Source organism: Erythrolamprus reginae, chromosome 1 (assembly GCF_031021105.1).
Source record: "Erythrolamprus reginae isolate rEryReg1 chromosome 1, rEryReg1.hap1, whole genome shotgun sequence".
NCBI classification, from domain to species: domain Eukaryota; kingdom Metazoa; phylum Chordata; class Lepidosauria; order Squamata; family Dipsadidae; genus Erythrolamprus; species Erythrolamprus reginae.
Window position 1 is genome coordinate 346,377,163 of NC_091950.1, and position 25,224 is coordinate 346,402,386.

General features: G+C 39.2%; 1 protein-coding gene across 3 annotated transcripts in view; it reads left to right on the top strand.

Moving 5' to 3' along the window:
• Positions 1–25,224, top strand: part of RASGRP3 (RAS guanyl releasing protein 3) — a 54,220-nt gene that overhangs the window by 13,706 nt on the left and 15,290 nt on the right. For all 3 annotated transcript variants that reach the window (XM_070734144.1, XM_070734145.1, XM_070734146.1), the window contains 5 exons: positions 2,592–2,739; positions 3,939–4,112; positions 10,528–10,644; positions 11,075–11,350; positions 23,443–23,520. In XM_070734144.1, coding sequence (XP_070590245.1) covers positions 2,592–2,739; positions 3,939–4,112; positions 10,528–10,644; positions 11,075–11,350; positions 23,443–23,520 — 793 coding nt within the window. The remainder of the gene's footprint in view (positions 1–2,591; positions 2,740–3,938; positions 4,113–10,527; positions 10,645–11,074; positions 11,351–23,442; positions 23,521–25,224) is intronic.

The following is a 25,224-nucleotide window of genomic DNA, read 5'->3' on the forward strand; positions in this document are numbered from 1 at the left end:
AATTTAGCGTTTTGGCTCATAGCCCACCACTGACCATACCCCTAGATGTGCAGAAGGCACTGCAGTATAACCTCAGAATGTGACATTCACATTTCCCAGGAATGTGAACAATTCCCTTTAAAAATAAAAAGCTCTCAAGTGTCTAGTGTATTCTTACTTAGATTGTGACTTTGCTGTCAAATGTTGGTGTCCACAGTTCTAAATCCTAAGTACTGACTACATTCAAATGCCTCTCAGTCTCCCTCTGTTAATTTTTGTACATATTTATTTAATTTGACTTCTATGCCACCCAATGGGGCTCATCAACATAATGTTAATGTAGACCCAATATTATAGTCTGTTCTATAAAGATTTCAAAATTGATAGTATTTTGAGGCAGCGTTTACTAGGTAAAGGTAAAGGTTCCCCTCACACAAATGTGTTAGTCCTTCCCGACTCTAGGGGGCAGTGTTCATCTCTGTTTCAAAGCTGAAGAGCCAGTGCTGTCTGAAGACATCTCCATGGTCATGTAGCCGGCATGACTAAATGCCAAGGGCACACAGAACGCTGTTACCTTCCCACTATAGTGGTCCCTGTTTTTCTACTTGCATTTTTTACGGGTTTTTGAACTGTTAGGTTGGCAGAAGCTGGCACAAGTAGCAGGAGCTCACTTTATTACGTGGCGCTAGGGATTTGAAGTACCTAGCTGCTGACCTTTCTGATCGACAAGCTCAGTGTCTTAGCCGCTGAGCCATCACGTCCCTTAGTACACATTAGATCAATATATAATTATCTCACATTCCAGTCTGATTTCACAGTCTTGAAAAATGTTTCTGGAAAAAAGTTGGAAAATATCTAAAGAAATCATCTACCCCAATAAGAGTAAGTGATCATTCTCTAAGACAATACCAGGTCATTCTTTCTGGGTCAAAGAATTCAGGTGGCTGGACTACCGATGGAGTAGCCATGATAGCACACGGAGGGTCAGTTTCCTCGTCGCCAATGTAATAACTCTCAAATCAAGGTTGAATCAAGCAAGGTTTATTTCGCTAACAGGACAAGGAAGTCAATTCAGTCAAGAAGCAATGGAGTATTGAGAGCTCTATACAATGACAGTTCTCCTATTTATACAATCTAGCCCAGCAACAGGGCAGTTTTACAAAGATACATTTTAAGCACCAAAAGAAGGCAACCAATCAACATGCAATAAACAAATCTGAACTTTTGACTTTTACCCTGTCTGGGTAGGTCACCCAGGCAAATATCTAACAACTTCCACCATTCCAAGCCAGCATGCCCGAGGTTAATTTTCTGTGATTGCGGGTTGTGGATTTGTTTTGCGTTATCCTTGTAAGAAAGAAAGAAAAACCAATCAAGGCTAATAACAGTGAACAGAGGGACTTTCCCATTCCAGAATGAATAGCAATTTAAATAATTGCTTCTAGAAACAGAACAAAAGACTGTTGCATTAATGGTTTATTCTTGTATTTCCTAGAAGCATTTGGCTGGATGGCCATTGCTGGATCAATGTCCTTTTGCTTTGATCCACAGACTTCTGCTTATATCCTTATACAGGTAGCCTTCGATTTATGACCACAATTCAGCCAAAATGCCCATTGCTAAGTGAAACATTTGTTTAGTGAATTTTGCCCCATTTTACGACCTTTTTGTCATAGTTGTTAAGTGAATCACTGCAGTTGTTAGGTTAGTAACACGATTGTTAAATGAATCTGGCTTCTACATTGATTTGCTTATCAGAAGATTGCAGAAGCTGATCATATGACACAGACACACCCCTAAGGCACTGCAAATGTCATAAATATGAATAATATTTATTCAGTTGCCAAACATCTGAATTTTGATCACGTAGTCACGGGGATGCTATAATGGTCATAAGTGTGAAAAAAGCACTTGTTCAGTGCCGTTGTAACTTCAAACAGCCACGAAATGAATTGTTGCAAGATGAGAACTACATGTACTAATCTCAGCACACTGACTTAGAGCAAGTCTCTCACTTGCCTTATAACAGTGATGGCAAATCTTTTTTTCCTCGGGTGCCGAAAGAGCGTGGACGTGCGCTACCGCATATGTGCGAATGCCCACACCCACAATTCAATGCCTGGGGAGGGTGAAAACAGCTTCCTCCACCCCCCGGAGGCCCTCTGGAGGCAGGAAACGGCCTGTTTCAAAACTTCTGGTGGGCCCAGGAGACTTGTATTTCTCCCTCCCCAGGCTCCAAAGGCTTCCCTGGAGCTGGGGGTGGGTAAAAAAGCCCTCCCCAGAGGCTCTGTGGAAGCCAAAAACACCCTCCCAGAGCCTCTGTGCAAGCCCAAAATCAGCTGGCCAGCACACACATGCATATTGGAGCTGAGCTAGGGCAACAGCTCACGTGCCAGCAGATATGGCTCCGCGTGCCACCTGTGGCACCCATGCCATAGGTTCGCCATCACTGCCTTATAATATGTGAAGATTTTAAAGTCTTGTCTCCTAGTTTACACCCAAAAAAAGAACATGCAAGTCTTTTTCTTTATATGCCTTGACAATGGCCATTGTTTTCTTCTAGCGTATCAGATCAAACCAGGCTCTACATTATTTATTTATCTCTTTAACAGACCTTCTTATGATTGGATGAGAAGAATCACACAAAGGAAGAAAACATCTAAGAAAGGAAAAGCTTGTCTATTGTTTGATCACCTGGAACCCATTGAATTAGCAGAGCATCTCACTTTTTTGGAGCATAAATCTTTCCGAAGGATCTCTGTAAGAATTTTATAATTTCTTATATTATTCTGAATTCAGGGCCAAAAGTGCCTGCAACTGCGAATCTGATCTTATGACAAAGGTTCCATTAAATGTTATATCAAGTCCCAATGCTAATCCATGCATGCATTCTCACTACCTATTGACTGTTGCATCAAGAGATAATTTGTTTATCACATGAATGAAGTATCAGTGATAAATTATTAACCAAATCAAACAGAATATTTTTAATCAGAGCAAATTAATTTTTGTACCATCCATTATTTATTAGGATGCCATAAACACTATTGTACGTTCCTGTCTATTTAAGGCAGAGGCAATTATTATCGATTTGGCTTCCTGGGATAGAAAAGTTCTTAATAGCCCTTCTCATGGTTACTTACCTAAGTGGTAAATGGCTGCTGATGTATTTAGCAGCTTCTGTGTACAAAACAACGATCATGGGGTGGGCAGACAACACATTCTAGCAGAAGTTCTATTAAACTACCAATGTAATCTGTAAAAGCTTACATTTTGCAAAACTGTCAATCTGATTCCACTTATACTTTGTCTCTAAGTTTGTAAGTAAAGCCAATATTATAAAGATACTCTAAACATCCAAAACATTCTCATGCAAAGAAAGTATCAGTACATCCTTCATCAATTTCTTATCAGCAGCTGAAAGAGAGAATGTTGTAACACTGGATGCTTATTTCATACATCTAGGTATGAGTCAGTATGTTTGGAATAATCTTGGCAGTCACCAGATTACATGCAAAAATATAAGCAAATACGTTTAGCTTGCTAATTATCCCACTATATGGAACTGCTTCTGAAATGCAAAGTCAGCACAGCAGTGTAAGTTCTGAAGACTGTTGGAAAAGATATGAACAAAGGAGAGTCAAGATTTAATCACGATGATTACATTAATATGTATTTGTTAATGTAATAATTACATTACACTAAATTACATTAACATTCGTTAATATTTAAGCTGTGCATACTCAAAATATTTTCCTTTGGATCAGGGCATCTTGTTTGTTTGTTTGTTTGTTTGTTTGTTTGTTTGTTTGTTTGTTTATCTAAGGAGTAGTAGTTTTGTAGCAAATGTAGGAATTATTGGATTTGCTTCCCCATCAAATCTGGAAGGCACCCTTTTGGGGATGTATTAATGTGATTTGAGAAAACCACATGAGAGTAAAGCGCCTCCCTTTAACTAGTTTACAGATTATCAGAGCTATGTGATCCATGGTTGCCTGGAGAACAATCCAACTCTGGAAAGATCAATTGCTTTATTTAATGGCATCTCAAAGTGGGTCCAATTGATGGTTCTGAGCAAACCAACTCCTCAACAAAGAGCAGACGTTATCACAAAATTCATCAATGTTGCACAGGTAATTTTATGTGCTTGGAGCCTGATTTAATCCCGTGGGATAAAATTGAATGAAATGCAGGTGAAAAAATTTAATGTGACTTTGATATTTTAAACCGTGAAAAAAAGGGGCTGCTAGGCGTACATTAAAGTTTGTTGCAGAAAAATCAGTTTCCAGAAGCACACACAGATGACTGATTCAGCTGGATTCATTAATTTCTTTATATACAAGAATATAAATGAAGTAATTTTTTACAATACCAATATAGATTCTTCTTCAAGCAGTTGCAGGTAGCAGAAAGCAGTTAGTTTCATTTCAGCAGAGCAGACAAGCACAGAGTGGACAAGAGAGCAGAGTGGAGCTGAGCTATGCCCAGGCTTATATCTAATATGCCACTCTGAGTCTTCAGAGAGGGGTGGCATACAAATCTAATTAATTAATTAATTAATTAATTAATTAATTAATTAATTAATTAATTAATAATCTCTGCTTTTTATTCTTTTAAGGGAGATTGGCAAATTTCCAAGCAAAACACTGGGCCATCACTGTCCATCCATTTCTAGAGAATGAAGTTGCTTTGCTTTTACTGTTGCTTTGCTCTGCGGTGTGTCAGTTTCTCTAAAAATAATACTAAAAGTAAGAGCAGAAGAATATTGTTGGATGCCATTGGAAAAAATCAATAAAAGGAATGGCATACATTTAACTTCTGGTCTTGATTATCCTCACTATGTTACCTGCAAGTAAAAAAGAGATTATATAAGAATGTGCTGAATGTATTTTTATGTGTATTGTACATGCTACTTCCTTCAATGCAGACCGACAATATCATGTTCCAAACTGAGAAAGGACAGAATCTAAGGATCTACCTGGAATATTTTGGATGATGACAGTTTACTCTAGATCTGTAACGGTGAACCTATGGCACAAGTGCCACAGATGGCACACGGAGCTATATTGGAGGGCATGCAAGGCGTTGCCTTTTGTCAGCTCCGCTGATTTTTGGTCTTGGGAAAGGTTGTGTCACCCCCTGGAGGCTTCAGGGAAACTTTCCTGAAACCCTGGAGTGCAAAACCTCCCAACGGGCAAACCGGAAGTTCAGAAAAACAGACTTTGCCCATTGTGCTGTTTTTCGCACTCCAGGGCTTCAAGAAGCTTCCCTGAAGTCTCCAGAGTGCAAAAAACAGCACAACGGGGAAACCGGAAGTCCATTTTTCCAAACTTCTGATTTGCCTGTTTTTCCACCGTCCCAGGCTTCAGTAAGGCCTGTGCACATGCATGGGGATGGAGGGGATTGTGTGCATGCGCAGCACTGGGGGGTACACATGTGCGAGGGGGAAGAAAGGAGTGTGGGTATGTGCATGTATGCTAGCACCTGCATACCTACCCTTTTGTTACGTGAACCAAAAAAGTTCGCCATCTTGCAATCCTCTTTTATTATTCTTATTCTTATTCTTTTCTTTTTCTTTTTCTTTTTCTTTTTCTTTTTCTTTTTCTTATTCTTATTCTTATTCTTATTCTTATTCTTTTCTTCTTATTATTATTATTAGTAGTAGTATTAGTATTATTCTTTACTAAGACTGTATTATGTCAATACAACAAAGCAAACGAGATCACTATGCTGGATTTCATATTTCATTACCAGTTGGGCGCTTCCCAAGCACCCAGGACTGCGTGATGTAGAGGCGAATTATGTGTCCCGATCCCAGTAAAGCGGCTTTTTGCAATTGACAGATGGATATTTTGTCAATTCCGGTGGTTTTCAGATGTCCGCTGAGATCTTTTGGCACTGCGCCCAGCATGCCAAGTACCACTGGGACCATTATTATTATTATTATTAATAATAAGAATAATAACAACAAAACAACAACAACAACAACAACAACAATAATAATAATAATAATAATAATAATAATAATAATAATAATAATAATAATAATAATTAGATTTATATGCCACCCTTCACTGAAGACTCGGGGCGGCATTTATGATTTATGGATAGCTCTGCTAATAGTCCTTTCATGTAGCAGTTCCATAAATGTCACAAGCAGGATGGGGTGCCAATCATTGTGCTTATCAAATCAGGTTCCAAATACAAGAGTGTAAAGACATAAAAAACCAAACTTTCTAAACAATTATACAGGCCAGTCTGCAACAAAGGAAACAAAAGAGAAAAACTGTGACTTGTACACTTGGGTTCAATATCAGGACACAAGTACCAAAAGGTGAAGAGTGCGTCATGATGTTGCCACATACATTTCTTCATTACTTTTTTTTCATCACCATAGTTTATACAAATTCCTATGAATATGTGTAATGGAAATACATATGTAAATGACATTGATCTGGTGTGAAAAAGTTGAACTATATCTAACTTTATTTCGCTCTATAAATATATTACAATCATGGACTTAACTCTTAAAATAAATAAATTCCAAATAATATTTTAGCTTTTTAATCATTAAATTAATTCAAAAATAATTTTAATTTATGGATTTAATTTATGGATTATTAGTACTCAGATTTCAAATATAAACTGCTGAATCACATTTTAACATAACCTTTGACGGGTTATGAAATAACACTCCTCTGCCACAATCCCATTGGTCTAAATTACAATTTATTTTTATTCATTTTTTTTAATTTATATATATTTGTCATACAAGTATAGAATTATAGTTTGTATTAACATAACAAAGTATAAAGAGGTGATAAAAAGGATAACAGGACAGAAGGACAGGGACGGTAGGCGCAATAGTGCGCTTACGCACACCCCTTAAGACCTCTTAGAAAAGGGGAGAGGTCAACAGTAGATAATTTAAGGTTTAAGATCTTGGGGTTAGGGGAAGAAACAACAGAGTTAGGTAGTGAGTTCCAGGCATTGATCACTCGGTTGCTGAGGTCATATTTTCTGCAGTCAAGTTTAGAGCGATTTACATTTAGTTTGTATCTATTACATGCTCTTGTGTTGTTGTTGTTGTTGAAGGTAAAGTAGTCGCTAACAGGAAGGACGTTATAGTGTATGATCTTATGAACAACAGTTAAATCAGTTCGGAGGCGACGTAATTGTAGCTTGTCTAGCCGTAGTATTTGAAATCTGGAGAAGTACGGTAGTTTGTTTCGAGAGGAGTGAAGGACTCTTCTTGTGAAGTATTTCTGGACTCTCTCAATTATGTCAATGTCAGTTATGCAATGTGGGTTCCATACAGGCGAACTGCATTTGAGTATTGGTCTGAAAAAATGTTTTGTAAGCTCTGGTTAGTAGATCAGTGTTTCTGGAGAAGAAGCTACGTAAGATTAGGTTTGTAACTCTTAGTGCTTTTTTAGCAATGTTGTTACAGTGAGCTCTGGCACGTAGGTCATTGGATATGAGTACTCCAAGGTCTTTGACAGGGTGAGGGTCAGTTCATTACTTCCAAGTATATATTTAGTATTCTGATTCTTTTTACCAATGTGTAAGACAGAGCATTTGTTGGTTGATATTTGAAGTTGTCAGTTGTTAGACCATTCAGCTAAGTGATCAAGGTCTTTTTGAAGGGTAGCAGTATTGTTGGTAGTATTAAATAGTTTAACATCATCAGCAAAGAGAACACAGTTGCTTGTAATGTGGTCACAAGGATCGTTTATGTAGAGAATGAAGAGAGTTGGTCCTAAGACACTGCCTTGAGGGACTCCACTGTTGACAAGAGCAGGATTAGATATGGCACTTCCTATTTTGACCACTTGTTGTCTGTTATGCAAGAATGCTGTTAACCAATCATGTAGTGGTCCAGAGATGCCATAGGATTTTAGTTTATGAAGCAGTTTGTCATGAACTACAGAATCAAAGGCTTTACAAAAATCAATGTAGGTTGCATCTATTGATTTACCCTGAACAATTTGAGTAGTCCATATATTTTTGCAGTGTAATAGGTTTAGATTACAAGATAGCTTTTTTCTGAAGCCAAATTGTTTGTTGGAAAGTAGGTTATTAGTTTCAAGATGGAGTATAATGGATTGAGTAATGATTGACTCTATAACTTTGCAAGTGACACAACCCAATGAAATTGGTGGTTACTGGGATCTTCTTTTTTGAAGATAGGGATGACTGTGGCTAGTGACCATAGTTTGGGTAAGGAGCTGGTTCTGAAGGATTTATTAAAAATTATGCTTAGAGGTTCAGCTAAGGTAGAGAAGAGCTTTGTTAAGAAGCACATAGACCATCGGGTCCAATTGATAGAGATGGTTTTAAGTTGCATAATGACTTTTTCTTCTGTAAAATCAATTTGTGTTAGATCATTGAAGTTGATTGAGGTGTGACTAGGAAATGATGGACAAGATCCATTACTGTTAACAAAGACTGAGCTGAAGAATGTGTTAAAGAAGTTAGCTTTAAATGTTTCATCATTGTAGTCTTTATCATTTGGTCCTATAAAGGGAGGGAGGGATCTGGAGTCTTTGAATTTGTTGTTTACAAAATTATAGAATGCACGAGTGGACTTTGTACATAGAAGATTTTCTTCTTGATTGATGTGATTAGTATATTCAGTCTTAATTTGGTGGCATAAATTTTAAATTTTAACGGCTTTTAAAGTTTGAAACATAGCCTGTTTTGTTTTTACGCCAAAGAAGTCTCTTTTTTGATCGAAGCTTTCTTATTTTTATGGGTAATTTATTTTTCTTGGTTTTGGTGGAAATTATAGGTACACATAATTTAATGGTTCTTTGGATTTCATGTAAAAATATATTGTAAGAGTCTTCCGTTGTGATACAGCCAGAGAATAAAGCATGCCAATCAAGAGATGAAAGGTATGCATCAATGATATCATAGTTGGCCTTTTTAAAGTTGTAATTGCTTTTTGCTTTGTTTAGGTGGTTTCTGAAAGGACATAAGTTGAGATAGAATTCTATCATGTTATGGTCACTGTAGGAAAAAGGTTCTTTTGTTTGAAGTCCGTAAATTGAGTGTAGATTGTTGCAGAAGATGAGGTCTAGGCAATTGTTGAGTCTTGTATTATCAGTGACAAGTTGATCTAGTCCAAAACTAATACAGTGATCCCTCGATTTTCGCGATCTCGTTCTTCGCGAAACGCTATATCGTGATTTTTCCACTCGATGACGTCACTCTCTTCCTTCCTTTCTCATCTTTCTTTCTCTCTCTCTTTCTCTATGTTGCTTCTTCCTCTCTCACACTCTCTTCCTCCCTCTCTCATCTCTTTCTTTCCTTCTCTCTCTTTCTCTATCTCTCCCCCTCTTGCTGGCGGGCGGCGGGCGGGCGGGTGGGCGCGCGCATCAGCGAGGAGCCGGGGTTTCCCCTTTGTGTGGGCGGTGGGGAAACCCGGATCTTAGTCTGCTCGCTGCTGCTGCGGCCGCCCAGCAGCTGATCTGCTCGGCGGCAGCAGCGAGGAGCCGAATCGGGCTTTCCCCTTTGCGTGGGCGGCGGGGAAACCCCGATCTTCGTCTGCTCGCTGCTTCTGCAGGCAGGCAGGCGGCGGACAAGCGGCGGGCGGACAAGTGAGGCGGTGGACAAGCGGCGGGCGGACAAGCGGCGGACAAGCGGCGGGCGGACAAGCGGCGGGCAGGCAAGTGGCGGACAAGCGGCGGGCGGACAAGCGGCGGGCAGGCGGGCAGGCAGGCGGCGGACAAGCGGCGGGCGGACAAGCGGCAGGTGGACAAGCGGCAGGCGGACAAGCGCCGGGCGGACAAGCGGCGGACAAGCGGCGGGCGGACAAGTGGCGGGCGGACAAGCGGCGGGTGCGGCAGCAGCGAGGAGCCGAAGATTGGGGTTTCCCCTTTGCGTGGGCGGCGGGGAAACCCCGATCTTCGGCTCCTCGCTGCTGCGGCGCTGCCGAGCAGATCAGCTGCTGGGCGGCGGAAGGGACCTTCCCTGGGTCTTCCCAGGTGCGGAAGTAAAAACACCATCTGCGCATGCGCGGCTATGGAAAAAAGGGTGCGCATGCGCAGATGGTGTTTTTACTTCCGCACCACTATATTGCGAAAAATCGAGTATCGCGAGGGGTCTTGGAACATAACCCTCGCGATACTCGAGGGATCACTGTAATAGCATTATAAAGGGTTGAATGTATGAGTTCAGCTTTACATTCGTTTAGGGTCCAATTTATATGTGCTAAGTTTAGGTCATCAAGAAATATAAGAGGATGTGGGTAGGAGTTAGTAATAAGGTTAGCTTGCTTGCATGTGAGATGTCATAATCAGTGGCTTTATAACATAATAATAAAATTGTGTGATTTCACTATCTGAAGATAGTTTATTTGGATTCTTCTCTTCTGAAACCATACATTTGGTCTAGGCCAGGGTTTCCCAATATTGGGAATTTTAATCCTTGCTTGAGAATTTTGAGAATTGAAATGCACACATCTTCTACTGAAGTTCCCAAGTTTGGTTTAGATGAATAATGAACAATACAACTTTTAAGAAAAATGTTCAAATTTCTCCACAGAAACTTCTTCAGCTTCAAAATTTCAATACACTGATGGCTGTTGTAGGAGGCCTAAGTCACAGTTCTATTTCACGTCTGAAAGAAACCCATTCTTATCTTTCTTCAGAAGTTACCAAGGTATGAGAGTAAACTCACATTTCATTTCTGCATAGATAAAAATGTACCACTAAATTTTTAAATATCATATTTTTTCCCATTGAAGTAAGGGAGATTGAATCATATGAATTAGCCATTAGTCCATCTGATTTAATTACTGTCAGCATATTACCATGATCACAGGGGAGGTCTTTTTAAAAAAATTCTAAAGTTTTCTAAACTTGGATTTTTTTAAAAAAAGCAATTTATGTATTCACACACAGAACTATGACCCTCTGTCAAATGTATACAGGAATCAATCATCTGGTTTATTTTTTGCAATTGCATAATGATTCCCTTTACAAAAAAGTTAGATTTCTAGTCCTCCAGTATAAGTTTTCTAAGTTTCCTCTTAATCAAAGCAAAGCCAAGAATGTTTTTGCTGAGTCTTGCTTCTTCTTGGCCTTTGTAGGATTGGGATGAAATGACTGAACTGGTGTCTTCCAATGGAAACTACTGCAACTACCGCAAAACATTTGCAGACTGCGTCAACTTCAAAATCCCCATCTTAGGAGTCCACTTGAAGGATCTAATAGCAGTTCATGTAGTTTTTCCAGACTGGATCAATGAGTACAAAGTCAATCTTGTGAAAATGCAGCAGCTTTCAGTCACTTTGAACGAGCTGGTAGCCCTGCAAACAGCATCCCACCATCTTGAGCCAAATATGGATTTAATTAATCTACTGACGGTAAGATTAATATGCCTTGTGTGGTGCTACTTGAGGATTGTTCAAAAATTTCTAGTGGAGCTACTTAAAATATTTTGGTAGTATGGATACATAGCACAATGCTGTACTATAAACCTGGATTGCTTTTTTGTATATTTTTTAGTAAATTTAATGATCGGTAATCAAATTTAAGCTTTAAAACGTATAGCAAGACTTTGTTTTAAGGACTTCCTTCTTCTACATTCAAAAGAGTCTCAGAGGTCCTATCCAGAGATCTACCATAAAAATCAAATAGACTGAAATGCTTCTGAAATATCTTTAGAAAATCCTTCTTATCTTTAGTTTGGTTTTATTATTGTTTGTTTTATACTGGAATTGTTTTATATGTTCACATTTTTCTGGATGTTGTGTTGAAAAAGCTATACCTTGTTTTGTTTTTATGATGTCAAATTAAACAATAGAAAAACGTTGGGCTGAGAGATCAGTCCAGATCACAATCTCTTATAAACCTGATTGGAATAATTGCATCTTGAAAAGATAATGCAATTGCCACTTTTTATTCTAATATGTTCAAAAATTAGAAGTGTGCTGTCTCTCCTCTGAAATTTTGAACCACAGCTAGAATGTGGAATGCTTTCCATATTAAGGAATGCTTTCCATATTAAGGAAGAATCCTCTTGGAATCATGTTGTTAGCAAAGTTTTTGTTATTGTAAGAGATACATAGAGAGAAACTTTTTAAATTGAAAGTCCCTGTGTCTAATATAAGGACACAAACATGATTAGTCATGCTTCTACAGCAGCTTGTCATTGTTGCTATAACAAATGCTCTACTTTCCTCTTTAGAATGTTGTGAAGGGGGCAGGTAAACATTCACTCTTCAATTAATATAAATGGGGATTTGGGGGATACTGTACCTAGAAACCATGGGATGCTGGACTCTTCAGTGTAGTTTTACTGTTTTATAAGAACATTATTTTCCTTCAAGTTCTGAGGATCAGAGATTAGTAAGCAGATGATAAATAGAATTATTTATTGGCCAAGGATTGGCCACACAAGGAATTTGTCTTTGGTGTATATGCTCTCAGTGTACATAGAATAAAAAGATACATTTATCATGAATCATGAGGTACAACACTTAATGATTGTCATAGGGGTTAAATAAGAAATGAAGAAACGATCAATATTAATAAAAATGTTAAGAATACAAGCAACAAGTTACAGTCATACAGTCATAAGTGGGAGGAAATTGGTGATAGGAAGACTAATAGTAATAGTAATGCAGCCTTAGTGAATAGTTCTTGTGTCTAAGTTGTCTTGTTCTTGTGTCTAGTTGTCTTGGTGTTCAGTGCTATATAGCAGTGTTTCCCAACCTTGGCAACTTGAAGATATTTGGACTTCAAATGCTGGCTGGGGAATTCTGGGAGTTGAAGTCCAGATTTCTTCAAGTTGCCAAGGTTGGGAAACACTGCTATATAGAACCATTTTGAGGGTAGGAGTTGAAACAATTTATGTTCAGGATGTGAGGGATCAGTTAATATTTTCACGGCCCACTTTTTGACTTGTGCAGTATACAGGACCTCAATTAAAGGTAGGTTGGCAGTAATTGTTTTTCTTTCTGCAATTCTGATTATCCTCTGAAGTCTGTGTCTGTCTTGTTGGGTTGCAGAACCGAACCAGACAGTGATAGAGGTGTAGATTTATTTATTTTATTTTATTTTATTATTTTATTTTATTTTATTTTATTGTTTGTTTGTTTGTTTATTTGTTTGTTTATTTATTTATTTATTGTTAGAGTTGAAAGGGACCATGCAGGTCATCAAGTCCAACCCCCTGCCTGAGCAGGAATCCTAAAGCACCCCAGCAAAATGGCAGTCCAATCTCCTCTTGAAAGTGTCCAGAGTTGGGGAGTTCACAACCTCCGCAGGCAGGTTGTTCCACTGGTTGATCACTCTGACCGTCAGAAAGTTCTTCCTTACTTCTAGGTTGAATCTCTCCTTGGTCAGCTTCCAGCCATTGTTCCTCGTCCGGCCCTCTGGTGCTCTGGAGAATAGAGTGGCTCCCTCCTCTCTGTGGCAACCCCTCATATACCTGTATACAGCTATCATGTCCCCTCTGCCCCTCCTTTTCTCTAGGCTATCCATGCCCAGTTCCCGCAATCTCTCTTTGTAAGTCTTGGTTTCAAGTCCCCTAATCATTTTGGTTGCTCTTTTCTGCACCTTCTCCAGAGTTTCAATGTCTCTTTTGAAGTGCGGTGACCAGAACTGGACACAATACTCCAGATGTGGTCTGACCAGGGTGTAGTAGAATGGTATTAATACTTCCCTGGTCTTGGAGTGTATCCCCCTGTTGATGCAGCTTAGGATAGTGTTGGCTTTTTTGGCCGCTGCTGCACATTGCTGGCTCATGTTTAGTTGATTATCCACCAAGACTCCAAGATCTCTTTTGCAGTCACTACTGCTAAGTGGGGTTTCTCCCAGGCTGTATGTGTGTCTAGGTTTTTTTTTTACCAAGATGAAGGACTTTACTCTTGTCGACGTTGAACATCATGTTGTTAGTGTGGGCCCATAGTGTTAATCTGTCTAGATCTTTCTAGATGACAGACTCAATGATTCCTCTGTAGAACTGTATCAGCAGCTCCTTGGGCAGTTTGACCTTCCTGAGTTGGAGCAGAAAGAACCTTCATTGTTGTGCTTTCTTGATGAACTTTTTGATCATAGGTGACCATTTTAGGTCTTGAGATATGATAGAAGCTAGAAATTTGAAGGTCTCTACTGTTGATACTGTGTTGTCTAGTATTGTAAGAGGTGGTAAAATGGGAGGGATTCGTCTAAAGTCTACCACCATTTCTACTAGTCAGCTTTTCCCCCACCCCTATTGCTCCAATGCTTCCTACGATGCTGTTTAGTCCCTTCCTTGCATGTTTTACCTATGCCATTAAGAAGTGCCTTAGAAATGGGTGGCCATGGCAGTCAATGTACAATTCCTCTCCCCAAGGTAATTGCTGTGGGGCAACCAGCAAGGCAGCATTGTGCTTTGGGGAGCTATAGAGGTTAAATGCAATAAAATCAATTCCTGGAACAGTGAAAGTGGGGTTTTTAGTCTCAAGTCACTGTCTATACCTGTTCAATGTTGAGTTGAGCTGTTTGGTTTCATTTGGTCTAATAGTAGAAGTAGTTGGTGTTCAGGAGTCCCAGCATGGAGGATTAGTTTGATCATTGGAGAGTTTAGATGCCCTTTGAGATGTCTAGATATTTTGCCAATGAAGTCTCTGTCTTTTCCTGGTCAGAGAAAATCTATTATTCTAATAATTTTTGAACAGGATGACTAAAATTATTTATAATTGACATCATCAAACATTTGTCACTGACTTCTTGTAGTGCCAATGGCCATTGCTAGACTGAAATGGTTGCAGTGACATTTTTAAATAGAACACTTCATTTTTGTTCCATTCAGTTACTGGTCAGGCCTATAAAACTCAAAAGAATTTGGGATCTGCTAGATGAATTACTGCTTTCTGACAAAAATTCAGGCATGATCAACAGATCTTCTCCAAATCTATTTCCATTTCAAATTAAGAAGGCAATGGAAAAAAGCTCTTGTTAGCTATGGGTCTCATATTTGTAGCATTCTCCCCCCACTTTTTTAGGTACCATCTTAAAACCTTTTCTATTTGAGTCATTTTATCTGCAGTACATATTTTTAAGTTTTTAAGACTTCTGGTTATAACAATTGCTTTCATGATTTTATGGAATTTCTCTTTGAATGCTAATACAGTAATTTGTTATAATTTGATCATGTGCTACCGTAGTACTTTATCCTAATAAATCTATTAAAGCTGCAATTGTTTTGAAGTAGGATTACTTCTAACTAAATCTGCTAAGGAAGCTACTGCAAATAAAAGTAAATAAGCAGGGGTGATTATTAGCATTGCACATGGTATTTAAGATTGTATAGACCCATCTGATAAATTGGTTATTTGTTTTAGAATAGAATAGAATAGAATAGAATTTTATTGGCCAAGTGTGATTGGACACACAAGGAATTTGTGTTGGTGCATATGCTCTTAGCGTACATAAAAGAAAAAGATACATTTGTCAAGAATCATGTGGTGCAACACTTAATGATTGTCATAGGGGTCAAATAAGCAATAAAGAAACAATCAATATTAATAAAAATCTTAGGATACAAGCAACAAGTTACAGTCATACAGTCCTAAGTGGGAGGAAAAGGATGATGAGAAAAACTAGTAGAAATAATAGTGCAGATTTAGTAAAAAGTGTTGAGGGAATTATTTGTTTAGCAGAGAGATGGCGTTCGGGGGGAAACTGTTCTTGTGTCCAGTTGTCTTGGTGTGCAATGCTCTGTAGTGACGTTTTGAGGGTAGGAGTTGAAACATTATTGCTTATTTAAAACATTTATATAGCCATCCATCTTACAATACTCAATCTGGCAAACATACAAGGATTAAGCCATCGTAACAATATAAAATGATGCCCCAGTTAAACAGCACTCAGAACAAAATCATAGTATCCACAAAGCTGACCTAAATGCCTGACCTAAAAGTGTAGAGAAACAGACAGGTCTTCTGTTCTGCCGGGCTCTCTGATAGGAGCCTCCCGAAAATTCAAGGATACAAATTTCAGACACACACACGTTTGAAAATTCAAAACAATGTTCTTTATCACAAAAGTCAAAATAAACTAAGCACTCTTTTTGTATTGCAAAGAGCACTCTTCCCAAAACAACCGGGTAGTCTGTACAATGTCCTTTAAACAGTCATTAAGTACTTAGCCAGCAGCTGTTGAGAAACTTCCCACCCCTTCTTCTTCCAACGAAGGGAGACACACACACGCACACACGTTGCTCTGCTTTGGTTTCAAAGGCGTGAAAAAGCAACAAAGTCCAGCACACAAGATTCCTGATGAAACTGCAACAGATATTCTTCCACAATGGCCAAACCCACATGTTGCTATTTATAGCAGCAGTTCTAATTACTGGAGCCCCATCCAAACACAGGTGGCCTCCCTTATTTCCTGTAATACGTTCTTACTTGGTCTCTTCTATGCATAATTCTGCGCTTGCGTGGGTCCAAAATTTCATCATCTGAAGCTATAGAAGATAAGGAAGATTGACTGCCTTGGCTGTGTGCCAAGCCCTCCTCTGCCGAGTCACTCCCACCTTCTTCTTCGTTCGAGGAAACTAAACTCTGAACTGATTCTGTTGGCAATAACACAGGCCTGTGACATGTTGAATTTTCCCCTGCATCCACCTCCCCGTTCCCTGGGGCAGGAGCTGGGCCAGAGCCAACCACAACATCTTCAGAGTTTTATGAAAGCCTAGCAGATTTGGGAATCTCTGGATCTCAGTAGGTGAAGCTACAGATAAGGCACAACTCCCAGATCCATAATACCATTACTGGATGGAGGAATTCTGGGACATGGTCTCCTGTTTAGGCCCGGTGCAGCGGGAGAAAGAATGGAAGAAACATGGTCCCAGAAATGGCCTGCTCCTATGCCATGTAGAATAGAATAAATGGTGTACCATCTGGAAACCTACTGGAAGCCAAGTGTACTCATGAAGTTACATATCAAGAGTGGGCAGAAGATTAAAGATAAAGAAGATTCAAAATTTTATAAAATCTGGGGGAAATTTTATGAATGGATTGAAAATAAAAATATATAAAACAAATAAAATTTTTGAAAGTAAGGTAGAGGAATTAGAAATATGATTGTAGAAACCCTTTTGACAAAAAGAGAAAGGGAGGCAGCATTAGATAATTATGTAACATATACTTAGAGGAGTTTAGGATTTAATAATAGAAGGTTAGAATTGGAGAAAATCCGTACCAAATGAATAATATTTTATTTATGGCTTTGCCAATTCTCAGATAAAGGTGTTCAAGTTGCTATCAATGACAGAAAGATGAGAAGGAACAAATTGCTTATAGAGTTGTCTTACTATGCCTCACACTTAATTAACCTGTTCTGAAAATATGCAAATGGCTGGAAAGCCCCAGTTGTTTTTACAGTTGAATTAATACAACCTTTTAGAAAATTTCAGATTGAAACTAACTCAGGAAATCTGTTTTTAGAGATGAATTTTAAAATTAGGTGAGAGGTGAATTTGTTTATAATCATAATTTTACAAGCAGGGGCCTTTGGGATCTTGTTTATTTTTTTGCTTGTTAGATTTTTTTATCCTGCCTTTATTACTTTATAATAACATAAAATGTGAAACACCAGTTCTACCCACTGTGATTGTTGGTGAATTGTTGGCTGTTGTAGCTGTGTGGCTGTACATTCTTCATCTTGTTCAGTAGGTTCATTTTGTGACTTTGCACCAGATATGAAAGGCTGAAGGCTTCTTATCCTGCTCTAGGGCTCCAATACACGGATAAATTTATCCAGTCTGGAGGAAAATCATTGAAACCATCTATAATTATATCAGTTATCCTATGTGTTTGTCTGATTTCTTTCTTCATCTCATGAGTATCTGGTGTTTTGGTCAGAGTCAGAGGATTAAAGGCCACAAGTGCTAAAGCCCACTGCAACAATATCGCCAAAAAGGCTTCTAGAGTTGTTAACCTGATCCTACGCAGCTTCTGCCCCGGCAATCCCACACTACTCACCAGAGCCTACAAAACTTTTGCCAGACCAATCCTTGAATACAGTTCATCTGTCTGGAACCCATACCACATCTCGGACATCAACACCCTAGAAAATGTCCAAAGATACTTCACCAGAAGAGCCCTTCACACCTCCACTCAAAACAGAATACCATACGTAAGCAGACTATCAATCCTAGGTCTTGAAAGCTTAGAACTAAGACACCTAAAACACGATCTAAGTATTGCCCACAAAATCATATGATGCAACATCCTGCCTGTCAATGACTACTTCAGCTTCAACCGCAAAAACACAAGAGCACGCAACAAATTCAAACTTAATATTAATCGCTCCAAGCTTGACTGTAAAAGATATGACTTTAGCAATCGAGTTGTCAAAGCATGGAACTCATTACCGGACACAGTAGTGTCAACCCCTAACCCCCAACATTTCTCCCTTAGACTATCCATGATTGACCCCTCCAGATTCCTAAGAGCTCAGTAAGGGGGCACATAAGTACACTAGCCTGCCTTTCGTCCCCTGTCCAATTGTCTCTCCTTATCTCATATATCATATATCTTTTCTTCCTTTCATATATCTTCTCCTCTACTTTTATATCTTTTCTTTATATATAATACTTCATGTCTATCCTCTTCAAAATGTATTGTGTATTGGACAAAATAAATAAATAAAATAAATAAATAAAATAAGTGTTATTTTATTACGTGGAATTGTTTACATTTCTGAGCAGAAACTTTATACCCCACTAGTGTATTACACTCCAAATCATTTTTTACATTTACAATTTCCAATATGTGTTTCCTTTAGGTTTCTTTCTTTTGATGTTTAGGGTAATTATGTGGCATTGATTTTCTTTTTTTTCTTTTTTTTAAAAAAGTTTTATTTATTAGTTTTTCAAACTTTAAAAATATCATTATCAATACAGATCTTGGCCCGTTTTCTTACATTTCTTGCCTTTCTTACATTGTATATGATTATATACATTGTATTTCTTGTTTATATATTTTCCTTTTTCATACATCCTTTCACATTTTATCGCGTATCATTACTTCTATTTTTAATCCAATTATACCAGTTGTCCGTTTCCGTGCATCAGTAAATTTTATATATAATATTGTTTTCTGGCAGAATCATTTTATTCTTCCAAAATTGTGCCTATGATATCCTTGCAGCCATTATGTGCCATTGATTTTCTATTGGGCCTTACTGCAGGGTGAGACATCTATGATCCTTCAAGTCTGGCCTCCCTGATTTATTCATTAATGTCCTGCTAAAATTACAGAAAGGTAGTCACCATGGCTGCTATAGAACACATTTCCCTCTTCAAGGCTTTTTGGGGAGTCATTGAGGAAATAAATGAAAGAAGTAGAAGAAAACTCATGAAGATTACAAACAGAAAATGAGGTTACTTAACTCCTTTGTAAATTCTCTAAGGAGCCAAGGTTATTCCGTACCTAATAAATATATCCCTTGCCTTGAAGTCAGCAGAGATGATTTGGTACAGTAAAAAATAAATGACATACAGTTATTCCTGAAAATAAACATCTAAAGAAAGAAAGGAAGCAGGAAGAGGGAGATTGTGATCCCGCTGTATAGAGCGCTGGTGAGACCCCATTTGGAATACTGTGTTCAATTCTGGAGACCTCACCTACAAAAGGATATTGATAGAATTGAACGGGTCCAAAGACGGGCTACAAAAATGGTGGAAGGTCTTAAGCATAAAACTTATCAGGAAAGACTTAATGAACTCAATCTGTATAGTCTGGAGGACAGAAGGAAAAGGGGGGACATGATCGAAACATTTAAATATGGTCAAGAGTTAAATAAAGTTCATGAGGGAAGTGTTTTTAATAGGAAAGTGAACATAAGAACAAGGGGGCACAATCTGAGGTCAGTTGGGGGAAAGATCAGAAGCAACGTGCGGAAATATTATTTTACTGAAAGAGTAGTAGATGATTGGAACAAACTTCCAGCAGACGTGGTTGGTAAATCCACAGTAACTGAATTTAAACATGCCTTGGATAAACATATATCCATCCTAAAATAAAATACAGGAAATAGCATAAGGGCAGAGTAGATGGACCATGGGGTCTTTTTCTGCTGTCAGTGTTCTATGTTTCTATGTTTCAAAGAAAGAAAAAGGAAGGCACATTGAAAATGATGCAGTAAATGTCACAAAACTTAAATCCAATAAATCAGCAGGCTGTACTTCATACCCAGTGATCAATAATAATAATAATAATAATAATAATAATAATAATAATAATAATAATAATAATAATAATTTATTAGATTTGTATGCTACCCCTCTCTGCAGAAACAACCATATCTAATAAGCTGACATTTGGGGACCTTCTTTCCTTCCCCCTCTCCAATTGAAATGCCAAGAATAATCTTCAGATTAGAAAAAAAAATTACAGAAGCATGAAGAGGAGTAAGTGCTGTACAGGTAGCTCTCAGCTTGCGACAGCAATTGGGACCATTGAGTTGCCATTGCTAAGCAATGTGATTGTCAACGCTTCCTTGGGGAGGGGGTCCTTTCCAACATTCTATAAAGAGGCGCTTGTGTGCCCCCTCCTCAAGAAGCCTTCCCTGGACCCAGCCGTACTTAATAACTATAGTCCAGTCTCCAACCTTCCCTTTATGGGGAAGGTTGTTGAAAAGGCGATGGCGCTCCAACTCCAGCGGTCCTTGGAAGAAGCCGATTATCTAGGTCCCCAGCAGTTGGTTTTCAGGCCCGGTTACAACACGGAAACTGCTTTGGTTTATGTTGATGGACGATCTCTGGCGGGCCCGGGACAGGGGTTTATCCTCTGTCCTGGTGCTTCTTGACCTCTCAGCGGCTTTCAATACCATCGACCATGGTATCCTTCTGCGCCGGCTGGAGGGGTTGGGAGTGGGAGGCACTGTTCTTCAGTGGTTCTGCTCCTACCTCTCCGGTCAGTCGCATTCGATGTTAATGGGGGGCCAGAGATCGACCCCGAGGTCTCTCCCTTGTGGGGTGCCTCAGGGGTCAGTCCTCTCCCCCCCTGCTATTCAATATCTACATGAAACCACTGGGTGAGATCATCCAAGGGCATGGGGTGAGGTATCATCAGTACGCTGATGATACCCAGCTTTACATCTCCACCCCATGTCCAATCAACGAAGCAGTGGAAGTGATGTGCCGATGTCTGGAGGCTGTTGGGGCCTGGATGGGTGTCAACAGACTCAAACTCAACCCTGATAAGACGGAGTGGCTGTGGGTTTTGCCTCCCAAGGACAATTCCATCTGTCCGTCCATCACCCTGGGGGGGGAATTATTGACCCCCTTGGAGAGGGTCTGCAACTTGGACGTCCTCCTTGATCCACAGCTCACATTAGAGAACCATCTTTCAGCTGTGGTGAGGGGGGGCGTTTGCCCAGGTTCGCCTGGTGCATCAGTTGTGGCCCTATTTGGACCGGGACTCACTGCTCACAGTCACTCATGCCCTCATCACCTCGAGGTTCGACTACTGTAACGTTCTCTACATGGGGCTACCTTTGAAAAGTGTTCGGAAACTTCAGATCGTGCAGAATGCAGTTGCGAGAGCAGTCATGGGCTTCCCCAGGTATGCCCATGTTACACCAACACTCCGCAGTCTGCATTGGTTGCCGATCAATTTCCGGTCACAATTCAAAGTGTTGGTTATGACCTATAAAGCCCTTCATGGCATCGGACCAGAATATCTCCGAGACCGCCTTCTCTGTGGCGGCCCCGACTCTCTGGAACCAGCTCCCCCCAGAGATTAGAACTGCCCCTACCCTCCTTGCCTTTCGTAAACTTCTCAAAACCCACCTTTGTCGTCAGGCATGGGGGAACTGAGATATTTCCCCCGGGCCTATATAATTTATGTATGGTATGTTTGTTTGTTTGTATGTATGTCTTTTTAATAATGGGTTTTTAAAAATATTTTAAATTGTAAATTATTAGATTTGTCATGAACTGTTTTATTGTATTGTGAGCCGCTCCGAGTCTACGGAGAGGGGTGGCATACAAATCTAATAAATAAGTAAGTAAGTAAGTAAGTAAGTAAGTAAGTAAGTAAGTAAATAAATAAATAAATAAAGCAAGACATCGCATGATCATATCTTTCGCAATAGCAGTTGCAGCAGTCTTGGATGTGGTCGTTAAGTGGAAACCATAGGGGTCATTAAGCAAGGACTCAGATGATTAAGACTTCTGCTTTCCTACTAGCTTCCCTGTTGACTTTGCTTGCGGGAGACTGACAGGGAAAGCTTGTTTATATAACTACTGAGATTGGCCAACAAAGCAGCTTCTGTTTTGGCAGCAACACCCTCATTCCTTGCAAAAGTGAAGAGGCCTGATGTGGAGTATCATGTGGTTATGACACTATCAACCATTCAGTTGAAATCTCTCTCTCACACACACACACACACACACACACACACACACACACACACCAGTTTCTGCACAAAACAGCTCCCAGTTTCTTATCATCCTTCCCTCCTGTACATCAAATTTACAAACATACTTTGCAGGTTTATATTTACATGGGGGAAGGGGTTTCATGTATTGAATGGGTCATGAGTGGAAAGAGATTAACTTCCCCCAACCGCTTCTTTTAAGAGTGGGTTTTTTTATAACTGAAATAACTATTAAAGTTTATTGCAAAATATAGCATATGCTTTTTTATGCTGTACAGTGATCCCTCGTTTTTCACGGGGGATGTGTTCCAAGACCACCCGTGAAAAACAAATTTCCGTGAAATAGAGGAAAGATATTTTTTTAAGTATTTAACGAGTATTTGGACTTTTAAAACCCACCCTTTGCATTAAACCAGTGTTGTGCCGCGAGACATGATCAGGTGTGCCGCAAAGCTCAGAGAGAGAGAGAAAGCAAGAGAGAGAGAAAGAAAGCAAGAGAGAAAGAAAGAAAGCAAGAGAGAAAGAAAGCAAGAGAGAGAGAGAAAGAGAGGGAGGGAAGGAGAGAGAAAGACATAGAGGGAGGTAGGGAGGGAGAGAGAAAGAGAGCAGAAAAGAGGGAAGGAAAAGAAAGAAAGAGGGATGGAGAGAGAGAAAGAAAGAGGAAAGAAGGGAGAGAAAGAGGGAGGGAGAGAGAGAGAATTTTTTTGTCCAAACTTTTTTTTAGCCCCCCCCCCTCCCCCCACTCAATGTGTCCCAGGGTTTCGTAAATGTAAAAAATGTGCCGCGGCTCAAAAAATGTGAAAAATTGCTGCATTAAACAGTCATTCTATAATGTTTCTCAGCTGAAACTACATGTGATATCCTATCAGTTTCTTTAATATACAGTAGTACTGTAGAAGAATTTTATGAATTTTAATGGATTTAAAATTTTCAATGGATTTAATGGATTTAAGCCCCCTTTGAAAACCCGTGAAATAGCGAATCTGTGAAAGATGAACCGTGAAGTGGCGAGGGATTACTGTATTAGATCAGTTGCAGTAATTAATACATGCTACGTTTATTTTTATTTGGCTTTCAGCTTTCCCTGGATCTCTACCACACAGAAGATGATATTTATAAGCTTTCACTGGTGCTAGAACCCAGAACGTCTAAATCAGTAAGTTTGGTTATTTTTTTTCTGGTGTAAGAATAAATATAACATTACAGTATTGGAGCAGTTATTCATAATCTACTTTTTGTGTGTTAACCTTCATTGGCTTCTCTGTTTTAAGAATCATGCTTTGCTTTTCCTTGATAAAAATGTGAACGTGTGCTTTTACTTTTCCTTTCAACAATCGTTTCTGGATTGTGAGAGCCCATGACTGAAAGACATAAAAATTTACTTCCACTTCAGTAACCCCCACCCACCCATTTCCATAGCTTGTGATCTGCCAAAGGCAGCCTACACTGGTAGTACAGTATATAGTTTTCTTTGTTTCAGCCTGTTTCTACCTCAGACAGCTTTATGATTGGTGCGAACATAAAATGACTAAATAAGAAAAAGTGACTACTGACATTGTTTTTACTTTCTAGCTCTAAAAAGCCTGGGAACCCAGCCAAATAGTGTGTCATAGTCAGATAAAACACTGGCCAATGTACCGTATAGGATTTCCAAATTAGAGTTTTGTTGTTTGATCAACATGCCTTATTCAAGAAGTTTTACAAGACAAGTTGATCATATACTTCATCCATGACTTCATCCATGACTTTCCTTTCATTATAGAATCTAGACTCTGTTGGTAAATAACCTAAATCCAAGAGGTTTGCATGATAATCTCACAGTTGCTAAAATTTTAAGCCCCAATTGGGAATAAAGCATGGAAGGTACATTGCCAATTGTATTTGCAATGCAGCAGTTTGGATTTAGTTTCAAAAAGGTGCTTCTCTAAGACAGAAGTATGAAGTATTTGTGGCATACAAATCTAATAAATTATTGTTATTATTATGTCAGTGCAACACAGCAAACGAGATCACTATGCTGGATTTCGTATTTCATCACCAGTCGGGTGCTTCCCAAGCACCTAGGACTGCGTGATGTAGTGGCGAATTATGTTTGCCAATCCCAGTAAAGCGGCCTTTTGCAATTGACAGATGGAGATTTTGTCAATTCCGATGGTTTTCAAATGTCCACTGAGATCCTTTGGTACTGTGCCCAGCGTGCCAAGTACCACTGGGACCACTTTCACTGGCTTATGCCAGAGTCATTGCAGCTCGATTTTTAGATCTTCGTATTTCACTAATTTCTCTAGCTGCTTCTCTTCAATTCTGCTGTCTCCTGGGATTGCGATGTCGATGATCCATACTTTATTTTTCTCCACGATCACAGTGTCTGGTGTGTTATGCTTCAGAATTCGGTCAGTCTGAAGTCGGAAGTCCCACAGTAGTTTTGCTTGCTCATTTTCGACCACTTTTTCAGGCTTATGATCCCACCAGTTCTTTGCCACTGGTAAATGGTAGTTCCGGCACAAGTTCCAGTGGATCATCTGTGCCACAGCATCATTATTATTATTATTATTATTATTATTATTATTATTATTATTATTATTATTATCTTAATATCTGTTTACAGCTAATTTTTTTCTGGAGTTGTGGCCTGGAGCATCTTTAACATACCTGTAGTAATTTAAAAATTGACTTCCTCACTTTCTTGTCCATTGGTTGGCAGAAGAGAAATCAATTATACATTGCAACAAAATTATACATCAAAAGGACCCAGTTTTTCCCCCAGTGCTAAAACATTTCTTTTGGGTGAAGTTCTACTAAACATCCTTCTCCAACCCCAAGTGGGGAAAGATACCCTTTGCCACATCCCTTCTACCCT